The 20,420-nt window shown below is 37.1% G+C and overlaps 1 protein-coding gene across 2 annotated transcripts in view; it reads left to right on the top strand.

Annotated features, from left to right (window-relative positions):
- Positions 1-20,420, top strand: part of LOC115219766 (tropomodulin-2) — a 59,924-nt gene that overhangs the window by 38,682 nt on the left and 822 nt on the right. For both annotated transcript variants that reach the window (XM_029790016.2, XM_029790015.2), the window contains exons 3-9: positions 12,321-12,477; positions 12,885-13,004; positions 13,169-13,252; positions 15,504-15,634; positions 16,383-16,490; positions 16,960-17,103; positions 19,659-19,806. In XM_029790016.2, the coding sequence (XP_029645876.1) occupies positions 12,321-12,477; positions 12,885-13,004; positions 13,169-13,252; positions 15,504-15,634; positions 16,383-16,490; positions 16,960-17,103; positions 19,659-19,806 (892 nt within the window). The remainder of the gene's footprint in view (positions 1-12,320; positions 12,478-12,884; positions 13,005-13,168; positions 13,253-15,503; positions 15,635-16,382; positions 16,491-16,959; positions 17,104-19,658; positions 19,807-20,420) is intronic.

The raw sequence follows: 20,420 nt of genomic DNA on the forward strand, positions 1-20,420 counted from the left end.
GGCCATGATTGGTTGGTGCTTTTTACGTGTCACCGACACGGACGCCAGTCAGGCGGCGCTGGCATCAGCCAAGTTCAGATGGTGCTTTACACGTGCCACTGGCATGGGTATCATAACTACAATTTCCATTTGATTTTTATTTTGATGTTGGTGAATTACATAATCAAATGTATCCCTCTCCACTTAAATTAGCTAGGGTGTAAATTGACATTTGATTCTTGCTAAAGATAAGAATCAAATACAATTTCTGCTTAAAGGCTCTCATTTATTCATCCAAAACTAGAATAGGGTATATTCATACTTTCAACAACTACTTAGACTTGAAATAATTTTTAGTTTTGAAGAGAAAGCCTGCATCACAAAAATATTTTGTGCTGCAGGCTTGGCAACATAGAAAATGTGTGTTTGCTATAAAATGTAGAATTGTAAGATGTAAATTTAGCAGCAAGATGACTGCAGTGTTGTTGGTTTGTTTTCTTTTCTTGAGATGATAATACCTGTATTGCTTTGCTATTGAGTCTAAACTGGTGGATCCCCATAACAGAATGGTTCAAGGTCTTTGATTGTATATGTGTATGAACAAATTGTGTGTGTGTGGAAGATGAAGGTGGAATGTAGCATAGTGTCATCAGTCTGTGTGTGTGTATGGCAAGAGGTGGCAAGGAGTTGTTTACAAACAAGTAACAGAATGCACCTAAGGTAGATGTATCAAGTATTAGGCAGAACTTCATTTACAGATGCTTACTATTATCAACATCATCGTTTAATGTCCGCTTTCCATGCTAGTATGGGTTGGATGGTTCAATCAGGGTCTGGCAAGCCAGAAGGCTGCACCAGGCTCCAGTCTGATCTGGCAGTGTTTCTACAGCTGGATGCCCTTCTTAACACCAACCACTCTGTGAGTGTAGTGGGTGCTTTTTATGTGCCAGGCGAGGCTGGCAACAGCCATGATCGGTTGGTGGTTTTTATGTGCCACCGGCACAGAGGCCAGTTGAGGCGGTGCTGGCAATGGCCACAGGTTTTGCAGTGGATCTTAACTGGTAGTGTTGAGAAGGGAAAGAGATTGAAGGAGGTAAAATGAGATTATTGTTTGTAATTGTCTCTTGTCATTGAATATATTTTTATGGTGAGATTGCTCAGTTGGCAGTTAGTTGGTCAGGGAAGTTAACTTTTATTCTTAGTTCTATGTTTCCATAGAACTAAGACCTTAATTCTATGTTTCCATGTCTCAAGGATCAGTAATTGTTAAAAACATTTGATGAGGTCAGAGACTACTTTAGAAATCTAGCATTACTTTTTAGTTACAGTTAGAACTCTAGTAACCAAAATAATGTTGCTAGATTTGTAGGCTGTTTGAAAGGAATTTTGAGAAAAATTGGTTAAAACTTGGGATTCTAGCTGAAGGTTTAAGTGAAGAGAGAGGTTTGGAAGAAAATGGAGACTAAATGTGACAGCTTTGTCTACAAGACTACTTATTACAGATAGAAGAGTCTTATCTTAAAGAAGTTTTCTTTGGCAAGTTGCCTCATAGCACTCAAACTCTACTTTCAACAGTGAAATTAGCAGATTTTGGAATTATCTACAGAGTCTGTCAATGCCTTACCATCCATTTCTTCAGAATTACAGAAGATGAAAGAAATTTGCTGTAGAGAGTTACGACATAAAATTTATACTAGCTAATTTTCATACTAAACTACTAGAGTTTTACTCAACAATTCAAATAATTCTTGTTGATTTAAGTAATAGACATGGCATAAAAATAGCCAAAATCTCAAAGGAGTGAGTGTTGTGGAAATGAGTGACAACCAACAAACACTCGTATGAGTGTCGTGGAGTCTAGTGACCACCAATGATCACTGATTAATTTCCCAAAAGTCAAGGTTTTTATAACTGCTCATACCTGAATTCTAAGAGTCGTATTTCGTGAAAGATTTCTCTTTGACAAAAGTTTAGAATACAAATATGGGCAGTAATTTTAACGATTGGGAAACTAACAATTATACCTATTCGGGCAACCTGACCATTATGTCATATTACCATCGTTTATGACTTGCTTGCTACTGTTGCATTGGGTTACTGATTTGGCATCCTGATACGTATATAGAACTCTCAAAGGAAGTCTCATGCGACCACATGGAAATTATAAGATGAGAGATGAACGAGATGGAGAACGCTACTAGAAATACTACAGCAGGGTTCTTGAAAAGTGAGCTGTGTTTCTTGAAGTTACAAACATTCAACATTTGTCCTATAAGAGTAAAACACAACACTTGGCAACGAGGATGAGATTAAATGTCACTCAGATAGGTCCAACAACCTTTAGATCTGAACCATCAAAAGTGGGTAATCTATTGTGGCATGATTCGATTGAGATACTTAACTGTGAAGCAAATGATAACAACACTCTGTATCCACTTTCATATCTATGCTTCTGTTATTTATAAAGCACTTGCAAAGACCTGTGTTATCTGCACTCTAATTGTTGTTCGTGTTTAGCAACAAACTGTCGACAGATACAGTCTCGCTTGAAGATACATTTATGTTGTCGACATGACGATTGTTTTTAGATCGGCAAAATCTTGCCAAATGCCCTAATTTTCCATAAAAAATTTTTTTTTCTCCTATGCTGGACATGTGCAAGCTTTGTGTGTACACCCATAATTTCAACATTTCATTACAAAGTCATGACTGCTACTGAGAGTATTCTTATTGACATTAAAGATTCTTATTGTTTGTCGATTCCTTGCAAACAGTTTCTGATTCTGTGGCGGATGCAAGAGCAGCTATTTCAGTGTTTTTCATTTTAGAATGACACCATAACTGATCCAAAATTTTTCACTTTATCTGTTTCTATATTATCCTCAAGGGGTTAAACACAGAGGGGACAAACAAGGACAGGCAAATGGATTAAGTCGATTACATTGACCCCAGTGCATAACTGGTACTTAATTTATCGACCCCAAAAGGATGAAATGCAAAGTCGACCTCGGCGGAATTTGAACTCAGAACATTATGGCAGATGAAATACGGCTACGCATTTCGCCCGGCGTGCTAAAGTTTCTGCCAGCTCGCCGCCTTCCAAAACTTTTAACTTTTTCTCTGCTGACAACAATCCATGATGAAAATGAGTTTCATAATTTCTTCCGGATTCTCTTTCAACCTATTCAAATGGCAAAAGGAAGCCTTGAGAACTAATCCCAAGAAGGAAGTTGTTGATTGACCCATTTTCTTGTTGCTTCAGTTTCAATAATTTTAATCTCTCCGCAATTAAGTTTCTCCTTCAGTTTTATTAATTGTTGCGATGCATCCATTATTTGTTGGTTTGTTATTCTGAAGAATTACCAGGAAAACAACATTTTTTAACTTCATTATGGCTTCAGCTCCACAGGTAGAAAGAAATGTTGGCTTCTTTTTGACATTTGAATAGGTTGAAAGAAAATCCAGAAGAAGAAATCATGAAACCCATTTTCATTGTGGGATTATCATCAGCTTTATTATATCTTCTCGCTGTTCCTCTCTGATCCCTGCTCTATATCTGCACATCCTTTCTCAGGCAGCTTGCAATTGTGTTTCTCATGAATCCAGAGTTTAAGCTAAATTAACCTTTATAAACAAATATCAATTTCTTTTAATGAGCAGAAAATAAATAATTGCATTTCTGCGTATGTGATGGTCACTATATAAAAAAAAAAAGTTCAATAAAAAAAAACTTTTCACTATCAACACACCACCACAACCACCACCGCTACTTGCCTCTCTCTCTCTCTCTCTCCCCTGTCCATCTCTCTCTATCTATCTTTCCCTTCAGCTAACTTTTTAACCATGTTAATAAGTACTGCTTCCCCCACCCTACTGCATCTCCTTAACACTTCTCTCTCTCCTCTTTTTCTCTAGTTCTTCACCTCCACCTTCAGCCGGTCATGTGGCCATTTGGCCCAAGTGTTTTAATATTATCACCTTTTTCAACTTCTTCCCCTCTTCTTCACTCGTCCTCTCTCTCTCACTCCACCTCCACAACTAACTAATGTATAATGGGCGAATGAACAAGCAGATTATTATATAGACAAGCAGGACTCATTAATATTTCATGGAATTGATGGTAAACCTATTGGGTTATTAATCCAAAACATCTGAGAGCGTAGCCTGTGTTGTGTCTGTATGGGAAGAGAGTTGTTCATCTGCTGCTCATTGAAAAGCAAAAGAAATTGGAATACTTAATGCACTTTATATGTACACTTTATCTACTTTGTGCACAATTTTATAGACTTAATACACAGCACGCATAAAATAAATATTCACTCTTATTTTTCCATCTTTTCCATAAGCGAAAAAAAATATATCCTGTATATTTTTTTTTTTGCACGTAAAAGACACCATTTGAGCGTGGCCGTTGCCAGTACTGCTTGACTGGCCCTTGTGCCGGTGGTACGTAAAAGCACCCACTACACTCTCAGAGTGGTTGATATTAGGAAGGGCATCTAGCTGTAGAAACTCTGCCAGATCAAGATTGGAGCCTGGTGCAGCCATCTGGTTTGCCAGTCCTCAGTCAAATCGTCCAACCCATGCTGGCATGGAAAGTAGATGGTAAATGATGATACACTAGTGTAGCTAGAGCGCCCCACCCCAGCTGCGCTAGTGTGTAGATATGATACAACTCTTAGGTAGATTGCATATATCTGCCATGTAAATAAGCATGAATATCTCACAGAATTGCACTTATGTGCATGCATTTAGTGATAGGTGATCTAAAAAACTTAGTTCAATTAAAAAGAAATACACTTTTTACTATCCAATCACCTCCTTCTCCACCACCACCACCACCATCATCTCTCTCCCCTCTCTCTGCCTTTCTTTAACCTCACCATCAGAACATCACCCCTCTGCTAAAATTATATTTTTATCTTGCCTTCAACTAATTTTTTTGACCATGTAATAAATATTACGTTACCCCTACCTCGTGTCATAGACGCTTCTCTCTCCCTCTTTCTGTTTCACTCTTCACCTTATCCTCTTTTTTCTCTCTGCTCTCTTTCCCTTCAACTAATCAGATGAAAATATTACAATTACATTCCTTCTACATGATGACATGGACTCTTCTCTCTCCCTTTTTTTGCCCTTCCTCTTTTTCTCCTTCTCCCTCTGTTTCTCTAATCACATAAAAGAGTTACAAACAGGTTAAGTAACACAATGACAAGTAGAATTATTGAAAGATTTTTAAATGACTCTGAGGCTTTCATTTCTCTGCCGCTATCTCTTCACTCCTTCACTGTTAAGAGAGTTTGAAAAAAAAGAAATTTGACTGCATATAATTCCTAAATGTTTTAAATGAGCATAGACCAACTAATTTCATGATCCCAAGTTATGTTGTCCTAAGGAGCTCATAACAATGGTGAAATAGCATCATTTACAACTACTAGAACACATTAAATAAAAAAAAGGGTATTCTGTGGAAATATTATTTCAAATGTTCTCTCACTCATTAGAAAAAGACCTCAGCACCATCCAATCATGGCAGTTTGCCAGCCTCGTCTGGCACCTGTGCCGGTAGCATGTAAAAAGCACTCACTACACTCACGGAGTGGTTGGCGTTAGGAAGGGCATCCAGCTGTAGAAACACTGCCATATCAGACTGGGCCTGGTGCAGCCTTCTGGCTTCCCAGACCCCATTTGAACCGTCCAACCCATGCTAGCATGGAAAGTGGACGTTAAACAATGATGATGATGATAAATCTTAAAGCAGTTATCTCCCCTTAAGGGAAATTTTAACCCTCTCTTATATTTCTTAGTAAAATCTCTCTCTCTCTCTCTCTCTCTCTCTCTCTCTCTCCCTCCCTCCCTCTTCTCTCTCACACTAAAAGCAACTGTAGGTGGCAGCACCAATGGTCTGCGGTCAAAATAGCATTTCCTCTGTGTGTGTGTGTGTGTGTGTGTGTGTGTATATATATATATATATTTATAGCAAGAAATAATATTTGTCTCTTTTTATAGAAACAAAAGGGTTTATAGGACTGCAAAAGAAGTGCTCAAATGTAAATGAGATGAAGATGAAGAAGCATTGGTTATAGAGCAAACATTAAATTTGGGTCAATGACTTTACATACAACACCACCCCTCAAACATGTAATCATATATAAAAATCACCATGGTCTACAAACACAAAAAAAATAACACATATACATAAAATCACAGAAGGTAAAAGTATATAATCGAATAAAAATACAAATAGAATGGCCTTTCAAAAATTTAAATATACAGAACTAAAAATTCATAAACTACCAAAAAAACCTAATAGATAAATATATAAAGATAAAAATTAAATTAAAAATAAATGCCCACCGACTAAAGTTTTATCAGACAATTAAAATATTGAAAAAAAAAATTTTTTTTTTAATATTTGAAAAAAGTCTTATACTTCCCTCACACAAGTATGTACAAAGTTCATAAGTAAACACTTTCACAGGTCAAATTTACATACATCTTGAAAAAAGTCTTTTACTCCCCTCACACAAGCACATCCAAATGTTCATAATAAACTCCACAGGTCAAATTCAACATTTACATATATCTATGGCCATTTCAGGAGCTCTCACCACTGCAGTTTATTTACAATAAAGTGCATGACAGCGATGACCCCCTCATCAGGATAAACAGGAAATAAGAAGCACGCACACATAAAACTTTTTTATACTTTAAAAGAAAATCCCATTAACGAACCAGTCCAAATTTTCTGTAAAAATTTTTTCCGACCAACTGTGACATGGTCAGGTGGTAGACCAGCCATCTTGTTTTTAAATCTCGTGTTAGGTATATATGAGATTTTAGTTCTGAAATCGCTTAATTTTAGAGTGCTGTTGTACACTAGCACATGTTGATCGAAAATCTCTTCATTTGCAGATAAATTAGAGATTCTGATCGAAATAGTGGTAACGATGCTATCTCTAGTGGATTTTGGGTGATTGAACGATACATTGATATATGAAATGGATTTGTTTGGCTTATGAAATGGGTAGTATAAACCCGTGCATCATCCTTATACAGTTACCCAGTGAGGAGAGGAAAACTATCCTTAATCTGTGAAAGGAGGTATAGGCCCACTAAGTCAGTCACCTGTGCAGAATCAGATGACCCCATGGTTATGTCTATAGCGAAGTTTCATAGACATAGAAAGAAGAACAAGTCATCAATGCAGCCTATGTGGTTATAAACAGGTGATCTGGAAGCATTGACCAGACATATTCTCAAACCATGGCAACTCATGGACTCTTCCTCTTCTTTATTGGACAATGCTGACTACTCCATCAACAATGTTCACTCTGCTGATATCAGTGCTTGGCCAAGTTACTCATAGAGTTAGGCTAGAAGGGCCAGGCCCCTTATTTTTTTGTTAAGGCTGATGGTAAATTTTCCTAAGTTACTCCAATCCGAATCCCCAATGCAAATCTTTGAATCAACCTTTTCCAATGCAGATCTCTAATGCAACCTTATCCAATCCAGATCTTTGAGTCAACCTTCTTCACTGCAGATCTCCAAAGCAAACCTTCGATGCATCCTTATCCAGTGCAAACCTTCGATGCAACCTTCTCCAATGCTTATCTTTGATGCAACCTTGACCGATAGTACCCCTAGGAGGGTTTAGGACTAGATTGGGATTAGTCAGTGCCTTTTAGAGGCTCCCAAGCCTCTAGGTTGGCTTAGGTTAAGGCTTAGTTGTGATCTGAAAATAACCTCTTCTGACACAGGATTGGGAGCCCTTTTGGGCATTCTATTTTCCTTACCGGAAGGGTTCCCAACCCATGGGCCAAGGGTGGGGTTAGATGATGTGGCAGAGTCGAAAGAGCTGGCATGTGCAACCTGATCACCTCTGCCGGTCAAACTCCCAACCCATGCATTCCTATAGTGACACTGATTCTACAGAAGTGGGTTGGGTGTGAAAACCAACTTTAAAGTATAAATATAGATTCTTTGAATCAGCAGTGTTGTGTTTGGTTAAGTCCCATTTGGGGTGAAAAATCAATAAACTGATTCCTTATGGGATTTTCCATTCAATCAGGATGAAAAAGTGATAAACCGATTCCTTATAGAATTTCCCACTAAAATTGGCTACACCACATTTTCAACCATAACTTTTACCAGTTTTGATGTATTTTTTTCAAACTTGATGCTGGCGTTACTTAGGACTCGTGGGATCTTTGAATGCTTTAAGTTCTCCAAAAAAAAAAACCCCCAGAAAATTGCTGAGTGGAAAAATCGATAAACTGACTCCTTATGGGATTTCCCAATCAAATTGTCTGCAACCCATTTTCAGCCAAACATTTACCAATTTCAATGGATTTCGCTCAAATTTGATGTCGGTGTAACTTAGTTTGGTTTGAAACAAAGCACTTGATTAGCTTAATAATCCTAATTTAATCCTGGGCTATGCCAGGCTATACAGCTAGTATATATATATATATATATATATATATATATATATATTAATGGATAATAAAATGAATGGTGTATAACAAATGAAAGACAGAAGATGAAATATACAAGAATATAAGTGTAATCATGTTGCCAGCTTTAGGTCAATCAATAAGAGACATTTGACATCTTTGGCAGATTTTATATGGCAACTGAAGGAGGGTAAAACGAAGTACAACATTAATTGATCCATAGTTAGACATGCAAAACCATACAGTGCAATTTCCAGGAGATGCCGTCTCTGCTCCGAGGAATCCCTGTCTATTCTGTGGACTAACAAGAAGATCATTAATAGAATTTCTGAGTGACTATTGAGATGCCTACACGCATATAAATGTACTTTCGCACAATGCAGTGAGAATGAAATTTGAGTAACCGTTAATTTAGTGTAATTTTATTTTACTTTACTTTAAGGTTTGGATGACTTAAGTCTACTTTTAACCTCCCCGTTCTTCTAAACACCAAGTAAATAACTGACTCACTTTGTGATCATGAGTGCACCAAATCTTGCGTGTGTGTCTGCTCACATGTTTGCTGATGCTTCTATGAACATGTGTGCTCGTGCCGTGCAGCTTGCCTGAGGCCGTTTATACATCCATATCTATCAACGGTTATTTTCAATACTTTTCTCACTGGATTACCATGTTCGTTTCTCTTTTTGTCTTCTGCAATTTTATTTTCGATCTTCTATATATATATATATATATAAAGATTTTGCCTCCGTCTGGCTGTTTTTCTCTCTACAGAAAGTTACATTGTGGAACAGTCATTTTCACGAGTTGCTTTTTTGTTTTTATTTATTTATCACCCAACAAGATACGTCTGTACCACCGGATACTCCTGAACCAGTTGTTGAGTGTCCCACAAGAGGAATCGATGCTAGATGTGTCGAAACAATTGTCGCGATTAATAATATATTCTCATATATTTCATCTTCTGTCTTTCATTTGTTATATATATATATATATATTATATATATATATATTATATATATATATATTTTATAAATAGAGATATATATATGTGTGTGTGTGTATGTGTGTATATATATATATATATATATATATATATATACACACACACACATACAGCCACTATTTAGTAAAAATGGCTCACTAACTGCAGACCCGGGGAAGATAAGTGAAGTGCTAAATAAACAATTCTGAAGTGTTTTTATTTCTCCACTGGAAAATATGCAAATAAACAAGCCGGAGGAGTTTTTCAATGTAATGAATCTTTTCGGAAAAGGGGCAATCATCGATTACATCAATGTAATATCAGTTATTGATGCGTTGAGATCAAACTCAGCAACAGGCCCAGACGGACTCCCATCTGTTCTCTTAAAGACATGTAAAAAGGCTCTTGCAAAACCCCTGCAGATATTCTTTCAGAGTTTCTTTGCATGTGGTAAACTTCCCAACATGCTAAAAGAAGGTATAATATGCCCTGTCTATAACAGAGGGAACAGAGCAGATGCTAAAAACTACAGGCCCATCTCTCTGACCTCACATGTTAGCAAGACAATGGAACACATTGTCAGAAGAAGGTTGATCACGTTCCAAGAAGAAAACAACCTTCTCACAAACATGCAACATGGCTTCCATCCAGTCAGCTGTAGACGTGATATACCTCGATTTTGCCAAGGCTTTCGACAAGGTTGACCATGGCATGATATGTCACAAGCTGTGAAACCTTGGTATTACCGGGAAACTGGGAGAGTGGCTGCATGATTTTCTGAAGGGCTGGAGTCAGACAGTTGTAGCTAATGGTGCTCACTCTGAAGTGACACCAATTCTCAGCAGAGTCCCACAGGGAACTGTACTGGGGTCACTACTATTTGGGTGATCCTCTCAGACCTGCCCTCTGCAGTACAGTCAGCCAATCTGACCAGTTAAGCTGACAGCACGAAAGTATCACAGGCAGTTAGGAACCCAGAGGACATCATAAAACTGCAGAAAGATCTGAATGAAATCTACAAATGGGCTAACAAAATAACATGCAATTCAATGCATTGAAATTTCAGGCACTCCACTATTGGTCCCACACCAGGCTAAAATCAGAATACACTGGACCAGAAGGTAATATGATCCCAGAGTCAGAGTTAGTATGTGTCCTGGGGCTTCACATGAGCAATGATGCAACATTCCATGTGCATATTACAAAGATGGCAACACTGGGAAGGTGAGTGGCTGGATGGATTCTGAGGACATTCAGAACCAGGAAATGGGAAGCCCTACTACTCCTATGGAAGACTTTCGTTCTCAGCCGCTTGGACTACTGCTCCCAACTTTGGTCCCCAGAGAATGTGAAACAAACTGTGGAACTCAAAGCAATCCATCACCAATACACAAAGAACATTGACTCGATGCAAAAGATGGGCTACAGGGAAAGGCTAAAGGAGCTGAGTCTCTATTCCCTGGAGAGAAGATGAGAGAGATAAGCAGTGATATATATTTGGAAGATCTTGGAGGGTTTAGCTCCCAATTTTGGAATTGACAGCTATACCAATCCTCAAACTGGACGGCACTGCATCATACCAAAGATCTCTGCAATAGTCTAGGTTTCAAGGGCCTGCAATTGTTCAACATCCTTCCAGGCAACCTTAGAGATCCACATGGTGTTGATGTGGAAATTTTCAAAGAACATCTGGACAGGTTTCTGTCTGAGATATGAAATGAACCCACATCGTGGAAGGAGACGCAAAGAAGAGCAGCTCTGTCCAACTTGCTACTTCACCAAAAACAATATTGGAAACAACACCGAGTAACTACAGCTGGTGCACCAGCATGACCTCGGCCCTGGGTTGAAACCAGTAAAAGATAAAAGATATATATACATATTTCGTCTTTGGATTTGGTTTGCAAGATTCTTTATATGAGTTCGTGTGTTGAAGCATATTCTATTGTGTCTGGAGAGAGTCATTTTCTTTTTGTGTCTTATTATTTAATACACTCACCAGTAAAATTTCCACTTTTTTCTTATTTTTATTTTCCTGAAATTTTCGTTTATTGAAACGGTTAGAAATTTTACCGGTGAGTGTGTTACATTATAAGGCACAAAAAGAAAATGACTCTCCCCAGACACAACAGAATATATACATACTTATTTATACCTATATATATATATATACACACACACACACACACACACCTCCTCCTCCCTCCCTGTCCCAACTGACTCCTGTGTCAGTGACTTGTGAAAAGCACCATCTGAATGTGGTCAATGCCAGTGCCGTCTGACTGGCACCTGTGCCGGTGGCACATAAAAAGCACCCACTACACTCTTGGAGTGGTTGGCGTTAGGAAGGGCATCCAGCTGTAAAAACCTTGCTGGATCAGATTGGACCCTGATGCAACTTCCTGGCTTGCCAGCATGGAAAACGGACATTAAATGATGATGATGATGATACCAATCCAATCCCTACCATTCAAATAAATTGTGATAATAGTCTATTAGGGCTGGTGCTGTTTTAATACATCTGAATAGTTAGCCTATTGGTTCAATTGATCAGAAATGCAAAGCTGTTTGTTGTAGGCATTGTGTTATATACTTAAGAAAAAAAATTTTTTTTTTCTAACTTATTACTTATCTCAAAATATTCATTAAAAAAATTCTACACTTGGTGTTAGGGAAAATGCTGAACTCTAAAATTTTCCATATCTACTATTACGAATTATTTGGTCTGCAAGAACATTTTTTAAAACTAAAGATTTTATGAAAATTTTTAGTTTTAAATTTTAAAGTTTTTTTGTTTAAAATTTGCTTTTGCTTCAACTAATGCTAGATTAAGTATTACAAGTTACTTTTAATTACAATAATGTAATTTAACTCTATGTTATTTTCTTTCAATATTCCAGAATTCTTTACTCCCACCATCCCAGAGGTGCAGAGATCAAACATCAAAGCTTCCTACTGGACCTCTGAACAGAAAGAAATTATTAGCATTCCTTGAAAAGAAAGCCAAAGAGGAGAAGGACTGGGAAGAAGCAAAGCCTTATACTGGAGAGAAAAAAGGTTTGGATAGATTTGTCAGTCTTGAAATAATTGGTTAACTACCTGTAATATGGGCTGTTGATAGTTAATCACTTGAAATGATGAAATATAATGTGGAGTTAGAGCCAGCAGTGTTTGCTGTTGAATAGTTAGAGCTTCTTATGCTTAAAATAAATTTAGAAAACCGCTGCATTTATTAATGATAAAAGAATTATGAAAAGATGCAGAGAGTAAAAAATTTAACTTATTTGATGTACGGGATCGAGTAAGTGCATGTGAACTTATTAAGTGAAATTTAAAGCCTTCTGTGTTAATTATGGTAAGCTTAGCTGCAGGATATGTTGTTATAGTTTCATATTTGCTCAGGAGTTTTTCTCATTTAAAAAAAAAAATGTATGAATGCTCTTTAATTTCATTTTCTTTAACAGGTAAAGCCTATGTTCCCAAGGAGCCACCCAAGATTGAAAATATTGTAGATGAAGAAGTTCAGACTGAATGGGATGACATTTTGTCTAAAGCTACTGAAGAAGAGCTGGTAGATTTGGCAGGTAAGATACCCACTTAAGTACGGTTTGCATTATATTATTAGATGATTTGATATTTCTTTTTCTTTTTAAATGATTTAAATAGTTATGTTACAGTAATAAAAGATACAATTCTATGAATTTAAATTCATACTAATAGTGTATTAAATTTCTTTAACGAATTTCAGCTGTCCTTGGATTCCATGGAATGTTGAATCAAGTTCAGTATAATGCATCCATAGAAGACAAGGAAATCGTTGGTGGATTTGCTGGTAAGTGGCAATGCTTTCAAAGTACTTGGCATCTCTTTTAAATAATACAGTTTCCCACTTTCAACATTTTTTAAAATTTTCTTTTTTTAAATATGTTTTTGAATACAGAACATTTCCATTTGGAAACTTCGTTACAAATTGGTTAATTGGTAGACATACTTCATGAGAAATGGTGACTGTTGAAGCACAATATCTTTTTGCGTGAAGTTTACATTTGTATTGAGTGACATATTTCCTAACAACACTTGTTCCAGTATCCTTGGTCTATGGGATGTCTGGTACACACCTTTAATTTAATGAGTCGTATTTGTGTTAATTCTTCCTCAGTGCTTTGTTCACAATATCAAGACATAAAGTTTGTTCCTTCAATGGCTGTTTCCCATACTAATATGGCTTAGAAAAGGCAAATATTTGCGGCTTGATTTTTACAACTGGATGCTCCTCTTTGCCTGTTTTTCAAATAAGGAATTTTTGATTCCTGAGGAATTCAAGAATGCAGAGCTTGCAGATATTTATTGACAGGAAATGTCAACAAACATCACTGATTGCAGTTCAACTTCAAATGGAGGTGTTACCATCTTTAAGCCATTGTTCAGTGTAGATTGCAAACGTTCATGCACTATGACAGTCTCTCTCTCTCTCTCACTCACACACGCACACACATATGCATAACAGGTTTCTTTCAATTAAGGTGTCACAAAGTGGGTGTCTAAGTCACATGGTTAACAAGTGAACTTGTTAACTACACAGCCAGACATTTTAATCTGGGTTCAGTTGATTTTTGATGCAGATCTAATCCTGGTTTATTCAGAAGTTATCAGATTTTTTTTATAGGTGTCACATTATTCATACTCTTTCTCGTTTCCTTTTAGTCCCCCTTTCTCCAAGTTGCTCTGATTAAACGGTTGGTGACAGCTTTAGAATAGCCTCATCAATGGCCTCTGATATAAAATAAAACCATGGTGTCTTTCAGACCACCACATTTATCACTCTTTCTCAATTTCTTTGTTTCTCAATTTCTTTGTGAAGACATCCTGTTTGCCGCAGATTGTCCTGAGACACAGGGACAGAATGACCGAGGAGCCGCTGGTTGCCGAAGCAGACACTCCGAGGATTTTCACCTGAGCCCTGTCTGCCAGGTTGTGACCCTAATACCACTTGGTGTCAGACCAATCCGCCTTGGGTGGCCCTACCAGGAACCGAAGTTCCTGACGGCATAGCTCTGACACTACCCGTTGCCAGTGTCCCCACCATGGTGAGGAGGGGGATGGACTTTGTTTCTGCTTTGGCTATAAACATCTTTGCCATGTTTCAACAAAGTCAGGATCATTCAACACCAATTTACATCCTATTAAGGACACCTTAGTTATGAAGTAAATAATTCACAGAAACAATTTAGAAAAAGAAATACTTCAGTAAAGAATATGATTTATATGATAAAGAAATAACTATACATAACTGGGTGTTCAGTGTAACTGATATGAAAACAGTTCTGTTAATTGTTTTAACTTAAGGCCATCTTACTCATCAAAGTGGGGAAGGCCTTCTTGTCTTCAAGACTGATTACCATTGGCTGCCCACTCACATAATTTGCATATATGCATACACAAACACAGAGGAGTTTATTTTGGATAACATTTTCATATTTCTACTATAACACCAATCTATTTACAATATGGACTTCAGTTGTATTATTAATAGTAACGGCCTGAAATATTAGGTTGACAGAGTAAAATTGTTGCAGTATTTAGTTCTGCACATTTATGTTTGAGTAAAAAACCTGCTGAAGTCACTTTTTCTCTTTCCAAGATCAATAAAATATATATCAGTTAAGTAATGGGTTGATTAGATCAAGTATATATATCCACCGCAGCAAAATAATGTTAGCCTGTCTACCTTTGTCATAATTGATTAATAATATCTTTCGCTTTAGAATATATTTCATGTCCATATATTCTCTTGAATGATATCCATACAAACTATTTAATCAACTACTTTGTTATATAATAGCACATACAATGAGAAAATGAGATACTTTTGAAGATTACTATTAAATTTTATGTAATCTAGTTGGGTGTCTTTTCTGAGCCCTTTTTAACATTTTTCTAATTTAAACATTGCATTTCTAAATTTTTAAACAAATCTATATCAATGTTTCTAAGTTTCATATAAAGTTGTTATTGCGTACAATTAGATAACAAAATTGTAATGTTTATGTTGATTTATCATCTTTTTCTCTTTTTTAATTAAGGTGTTGCCAGAGCTGAGGATCTAAGAGTTTTCGAAGAACTGGCTCCTAATACGACTAACTATGAGGAAAGCTTAACAAGACTGAAGGATAATGATCCAAAATTGAAGCATCTTAATCTTAACAACATTAAGGTAAGGATCATCATCGTCATCATCGTTTAACGTCCACTTTCCATGCTAGCATGGGTTGGACGGTTTGACTGGGGTCTTGGAAGCTAGGAGGCTGCACGAGGCCCAGTCTGATCTGGCAGTGTTTCTACAGCTGGATGCCCTTCCTAACGCCAACCACTCCGTGAGTGTAGTGGGTGCTTTTTACGTGCCACCGGCAAGGCTGGCAACAGCCACGATTGGTTGGTGGTTTTTACGTGCCACCGGCATGGAGGCCAATCGAGGCAGTGTTGGCAACGGCCACATTCGGATGGTTCTTTTACGTGCCACCGGCACTGGTATCACAACTGCAATTTCCATTGATTGTTGATCGATTTTGATTTCACTTGCCTCAACAGGTCTTTGCAAGCAGAGTTTTGTGTCCCAAGAAGGAAAGGGCCACGTTCGGATGGTTCTTTTACATGCCACCGGCACTGGTATCACAACTGCGATTTCCATTGATTTTTGATCGATTTCGATTTTATTTCCTATAAACTTAATATTTATTTACAATGTGTATTTTTAAAAATATTTATAAGTCTTCTCTTTCAATTTCTTAATAAAAATTGTTTTGTAAAATATAAATTTTATTTGTATAAACCAATTCAAGTTTTTGGCCAAATAATTCTGTACCATTGCCTTTTTTGAAACCTCAAATATTGTAAGCATATTTTACTTATTTCTTTTAATTACATGTTATTCATCACGAAACTTTTCAAAAAATTTTTTCCAGGGCATTCCAAAAGAAAAATTGATAGAAATAGTTGGAACACTGAAGACAAACACACATCTAGAAATTTTTGAAATGGCTAGTGTGGATGCTACAGATTTTGTGGCCAAGGTGAAATTTCTCTACTTTTCAATATTATTCTTCATCAAATATCAAATGAACAGTTTTTACTTTTGTAAGGCAATGACAAATATAGCAAAAGAATGGATCACACATTCTGGACTCTAAAGTCTTACTGCAAGCATTGCATTACGTATAGAAGTGTGTGTTAATTTTCTTTAGATTGATATTTTTTCTAGTATAGGATATAAATGATATATAAGTAAGCTCAACTTTTCTATATTAATTAAACCATAATGTATTTAATTTCTTTTGTTCTCCAAACAATTTATTATGATTTTACATCTGCTCTTTTTCTATACTTGCACAAGAATTGAAAGAATTACCTCCCTTAAACTAAATTCTAAAAACCTGATGCTGTAAATTTTTTTCATATGATTAGACTATATTAGCTCCGCAGAGAGAGACTGTAAACACACAAATCAGCTATTTTCTTAATTTATGTATTTTCTTTTCGCAGGCATTAGGAGAAGCCTTGAAAGATAACAAAACATTGCAGATCTTAAATATTGAATCAAATTTCATCTCTGGAGAATCAATTGTTGAAATTTTAACTGGCGTTGAAAGCCACAAAGCATTAAAAGAGCTAAGAGTGGAAAACCAGGTAACAATGTACTATATTTCTATAGAAATATGTTTTTTTTCGAAATAGTTTCAGACAAGTTGCTGAATGAGAAATAGATAAGACAGAAAAAAAAATATTTCTGTAGTGTAAATTTTGCTATACCAAATATTATATTGCACCCTTGTTAACATCCAAAATTATGCTTGTGACAGCTCCTCTATACAAATAGCCTGGCTTGTGTTGCAGAAGCTAAATAATAATGAAATTATTGTATACAGTGCTCAGGTGCCCCACAACTTGTGAAAAGTGCGTATAAAGCATATGCAGTAATGTACAAATGTCTGGAAAGCGAACAGTGTATGAGTCAGATACATGCTTGCGTGTGTATGGAGGGGAGAAAATCAGGTGTAGTGTTGGCGAATCTCAGGAAGCATGGAAGTTTTGAAGGATGCAGTGCTCCGACAACTAACAACTGATGCCGGCAGTTTGTTCCTTGCTTCAGCAACTCTTAGCGTGAAAAAATGTTTCCGAAAGTCATGGGAGCTGTGCTGTTTTCTGACTTTGTAAACATATCCACAAGTGGTAGACGGGTGGAGTTTGAAAAGGTGCTCAGAGTTATTGTTTGTAGAAATAAGTTATGTTCTTCAATGAAAGGAATTGGCCATTACTTTAAAAATTGAACTCTGATTTTAATCCTGCTATCTACTGTCTTCTCTCATTGCTTGAGTATTAGAAAGACAAGCTGTAATTAGTTTTTCAATGATTCTACCTCCCCTACAACATCAACCCTCTGAAATTCCTTTCTAGCCAACATTTTCCTTTCAGACATTACCAACTTAGAAATGTAACTGAACAGTAAATGTATAACTCTTTTTATGTCACAAGACTCACGAGTACTGACTCCAAAGAAATAATATATACAGCAGGGTATCTGTGTATGAACATAATCCTTTCTAGAGCCCCGTCATTGATTAAGCAAATTGTTTCCTACATTCATTATTGGATTACATATCAATAAAGGTAATTCATTCTAAACCATGACCTAACTTCACATAAAGCTATGCAACGATGTTTTATTTGTTCATCTACCAATAGCAGATACATGTGTGTGTGTTTCCCTTGTGTTGCTTCTGTCAATCCATGGTTATGTTTTTAGCAAAAAGTATGAGAAATACTATTCATCATCATCATCATCATTTAATGTCCGCTTTCCATGCTAGCATGAGTTGGACGAATGACTGAGGGCTTGTGAACCAGATGGCTGCACCAGGCTTCAATCTTGATCTGGCAGAGTTTCTATAGCTGGATGCCCTTCCTAACGCCAACCACTCTGATACACTCCGAGAGTGTAGTGGGTGCTTTTACATGCCACCGGCACGGGGCCAGTCAGGCGGTACTGACAACAACCTCGCTCGAATCTTTTACTCATGCCACTGGCACAGGTGCCAGTAAGGTGATGCTGGTAATGATCACGCTCGAATGGTGTCTTTTACGTGCCACCAACACGGAGGCCAGATAGCCGCTCAGGCAACGATCATGCTTGGATGGTGCTCTTAATACCCTACTAGCATGGGGCTCGTGTTCATTGTTCTCTCTGTTCATTTAGTATCCGTGTATGGACAGCCCACTGTATACAAAGATATTAGTTCCTAGAAGCAGTTCACAACTTTACCTTGTAACATCAAATTATAACAACTATGCTTGTCTTTCGAAACAGAAGTAGATACGAAAAAAATTTATTAAGTATGTAAAAAACTTATCAACATTTTGCTGTTAAGGAGTACATCTTTAAAATGCCTGAAAGAAAACATTCAATGTTGATGCTCACAACATCATCATCTGTCATTTCATTGGTTGTTGTTGTTTAACCCCAGGTCAGGCCTGTTTCAGCAAACCTGTAATCAAAAAGCTTTGTAGCCTTCATCATGCCATCTTGTTGTTCAAATGAGACTACATTGTATAAGGCAAAAGGATAGGCTGTAACTTGAGGGAATTTGGCTGATATTTCTTGCAGATCCAGTAATTAGATAAAGGCTCTATCAGTGGTTAGTTATTTCTTCAGTTATTTTCTATTCAATACTCATCTAATATAATAGTAACTACGGAGATGTACTTGCATAGCGAGTGACTTGATCTGAGATTGTGTGCTGGAACGAAAACAATTGTAGCGTGGAAGGTGTTTATAAGGCATTTAAGAAACACACAAAAACTGTTAGATTCACTTCAACATTTAAATTTGTCAAAATATTTTCGTCGCTTTGAGACCGTGACTTTTTCACTGACAAAAACTTGGTGATGCAGTACAAAGTTTTTGTCAGTGAACAGGTCACGGTCTCAAAGTGACGAAAATATTTTGACAAATTAAATTTATATGTTGAAGTGAATCTAACAGTTTTTGTGTGTTTCTTAAATGGCTTATAAACACCTTCCACGCTATAATAGTAACTATTATCTTGTTATAGAAATTTGCCTTATCAAAAATCCTGCTACTTGGCTTTCTATTAGCATTTTCTGTTCAATTTGTAGTGAATGATTGATACAAGAGTATATATATAATATATCAAGCTGAAAAGGATTTATTCTTTTCCCTATAGAAACCAACACTTCTTGGAAACAAAGTAGAAATGGCGATTACTAAACTTATTGAGGCTAATGACACTTTGCTTCGGTTCGGAATTTGGTTTGAATATCCTGATGCCAGAGTCAGAGTCCAGGAGAAAATCCAGAAAAACAATGATTTACGTAAGCATTTCCATTCCTTTTTGTATTGGCTTCTCTTATTCTTAGAAGTGTGTGTATGCAGTAAATGTACTCAGTGTCTGTATCTGCATTTATGTATATTGGCAAAGGATGTTCATATCAGCATGAAAACTGGAAAACCAGTTTTTTGTTGAATGAAATTGATAACAGCTTAGAAATACTTTGTTGTTGTTGTCAAAAATATAGTGATTGGCCCTCAATGTGGCTGTTTTTCACTAATTCATCATCATCGTCGTCGATTAACGTCCATTTTCTTTGCTAGCATGGGTTGGACGGTTCGACCGGGGTCTGCACCAGGCTCCAGTCTGATCTGGCAATGTTTCTACAGCTCAATGCCCTTCCTAACGCCAACCACTCCATGAGTGTAGTGGGTGCTTTTTACGTGCCAGTGGAGGCTGGCAACGGCCACGATCGGTTGGTGCTTTTTATGTGCCACCAGCGCTGGCATCGGCCACATACAGATGGTGCTTTTTACGTGTCACCGGCACGGAAGCCAGTCAAGGCGGCGCTGGCATCAGCCATGTACAGATGGTGCTTTTTACGTGCCAGGGGAGGCTGGCAACAGCCACGATCAGTTGGTGCTTTTTACATGCCAC

This window comes from Octopus sinensis, linkage group LG15 (assembly GCF_006345805.1).
Source record: "Octopus sinensis linkage group LG15, ASM634580v1, whole genome shotgun sequence".
NCBI classification, from domain to species: domain Eukaryota; kingdom Metazoa; phylum Mollusca; class Cephalopoda; order Octopoda; family Octopodidae; genus Octopus; species Octopus sinensis.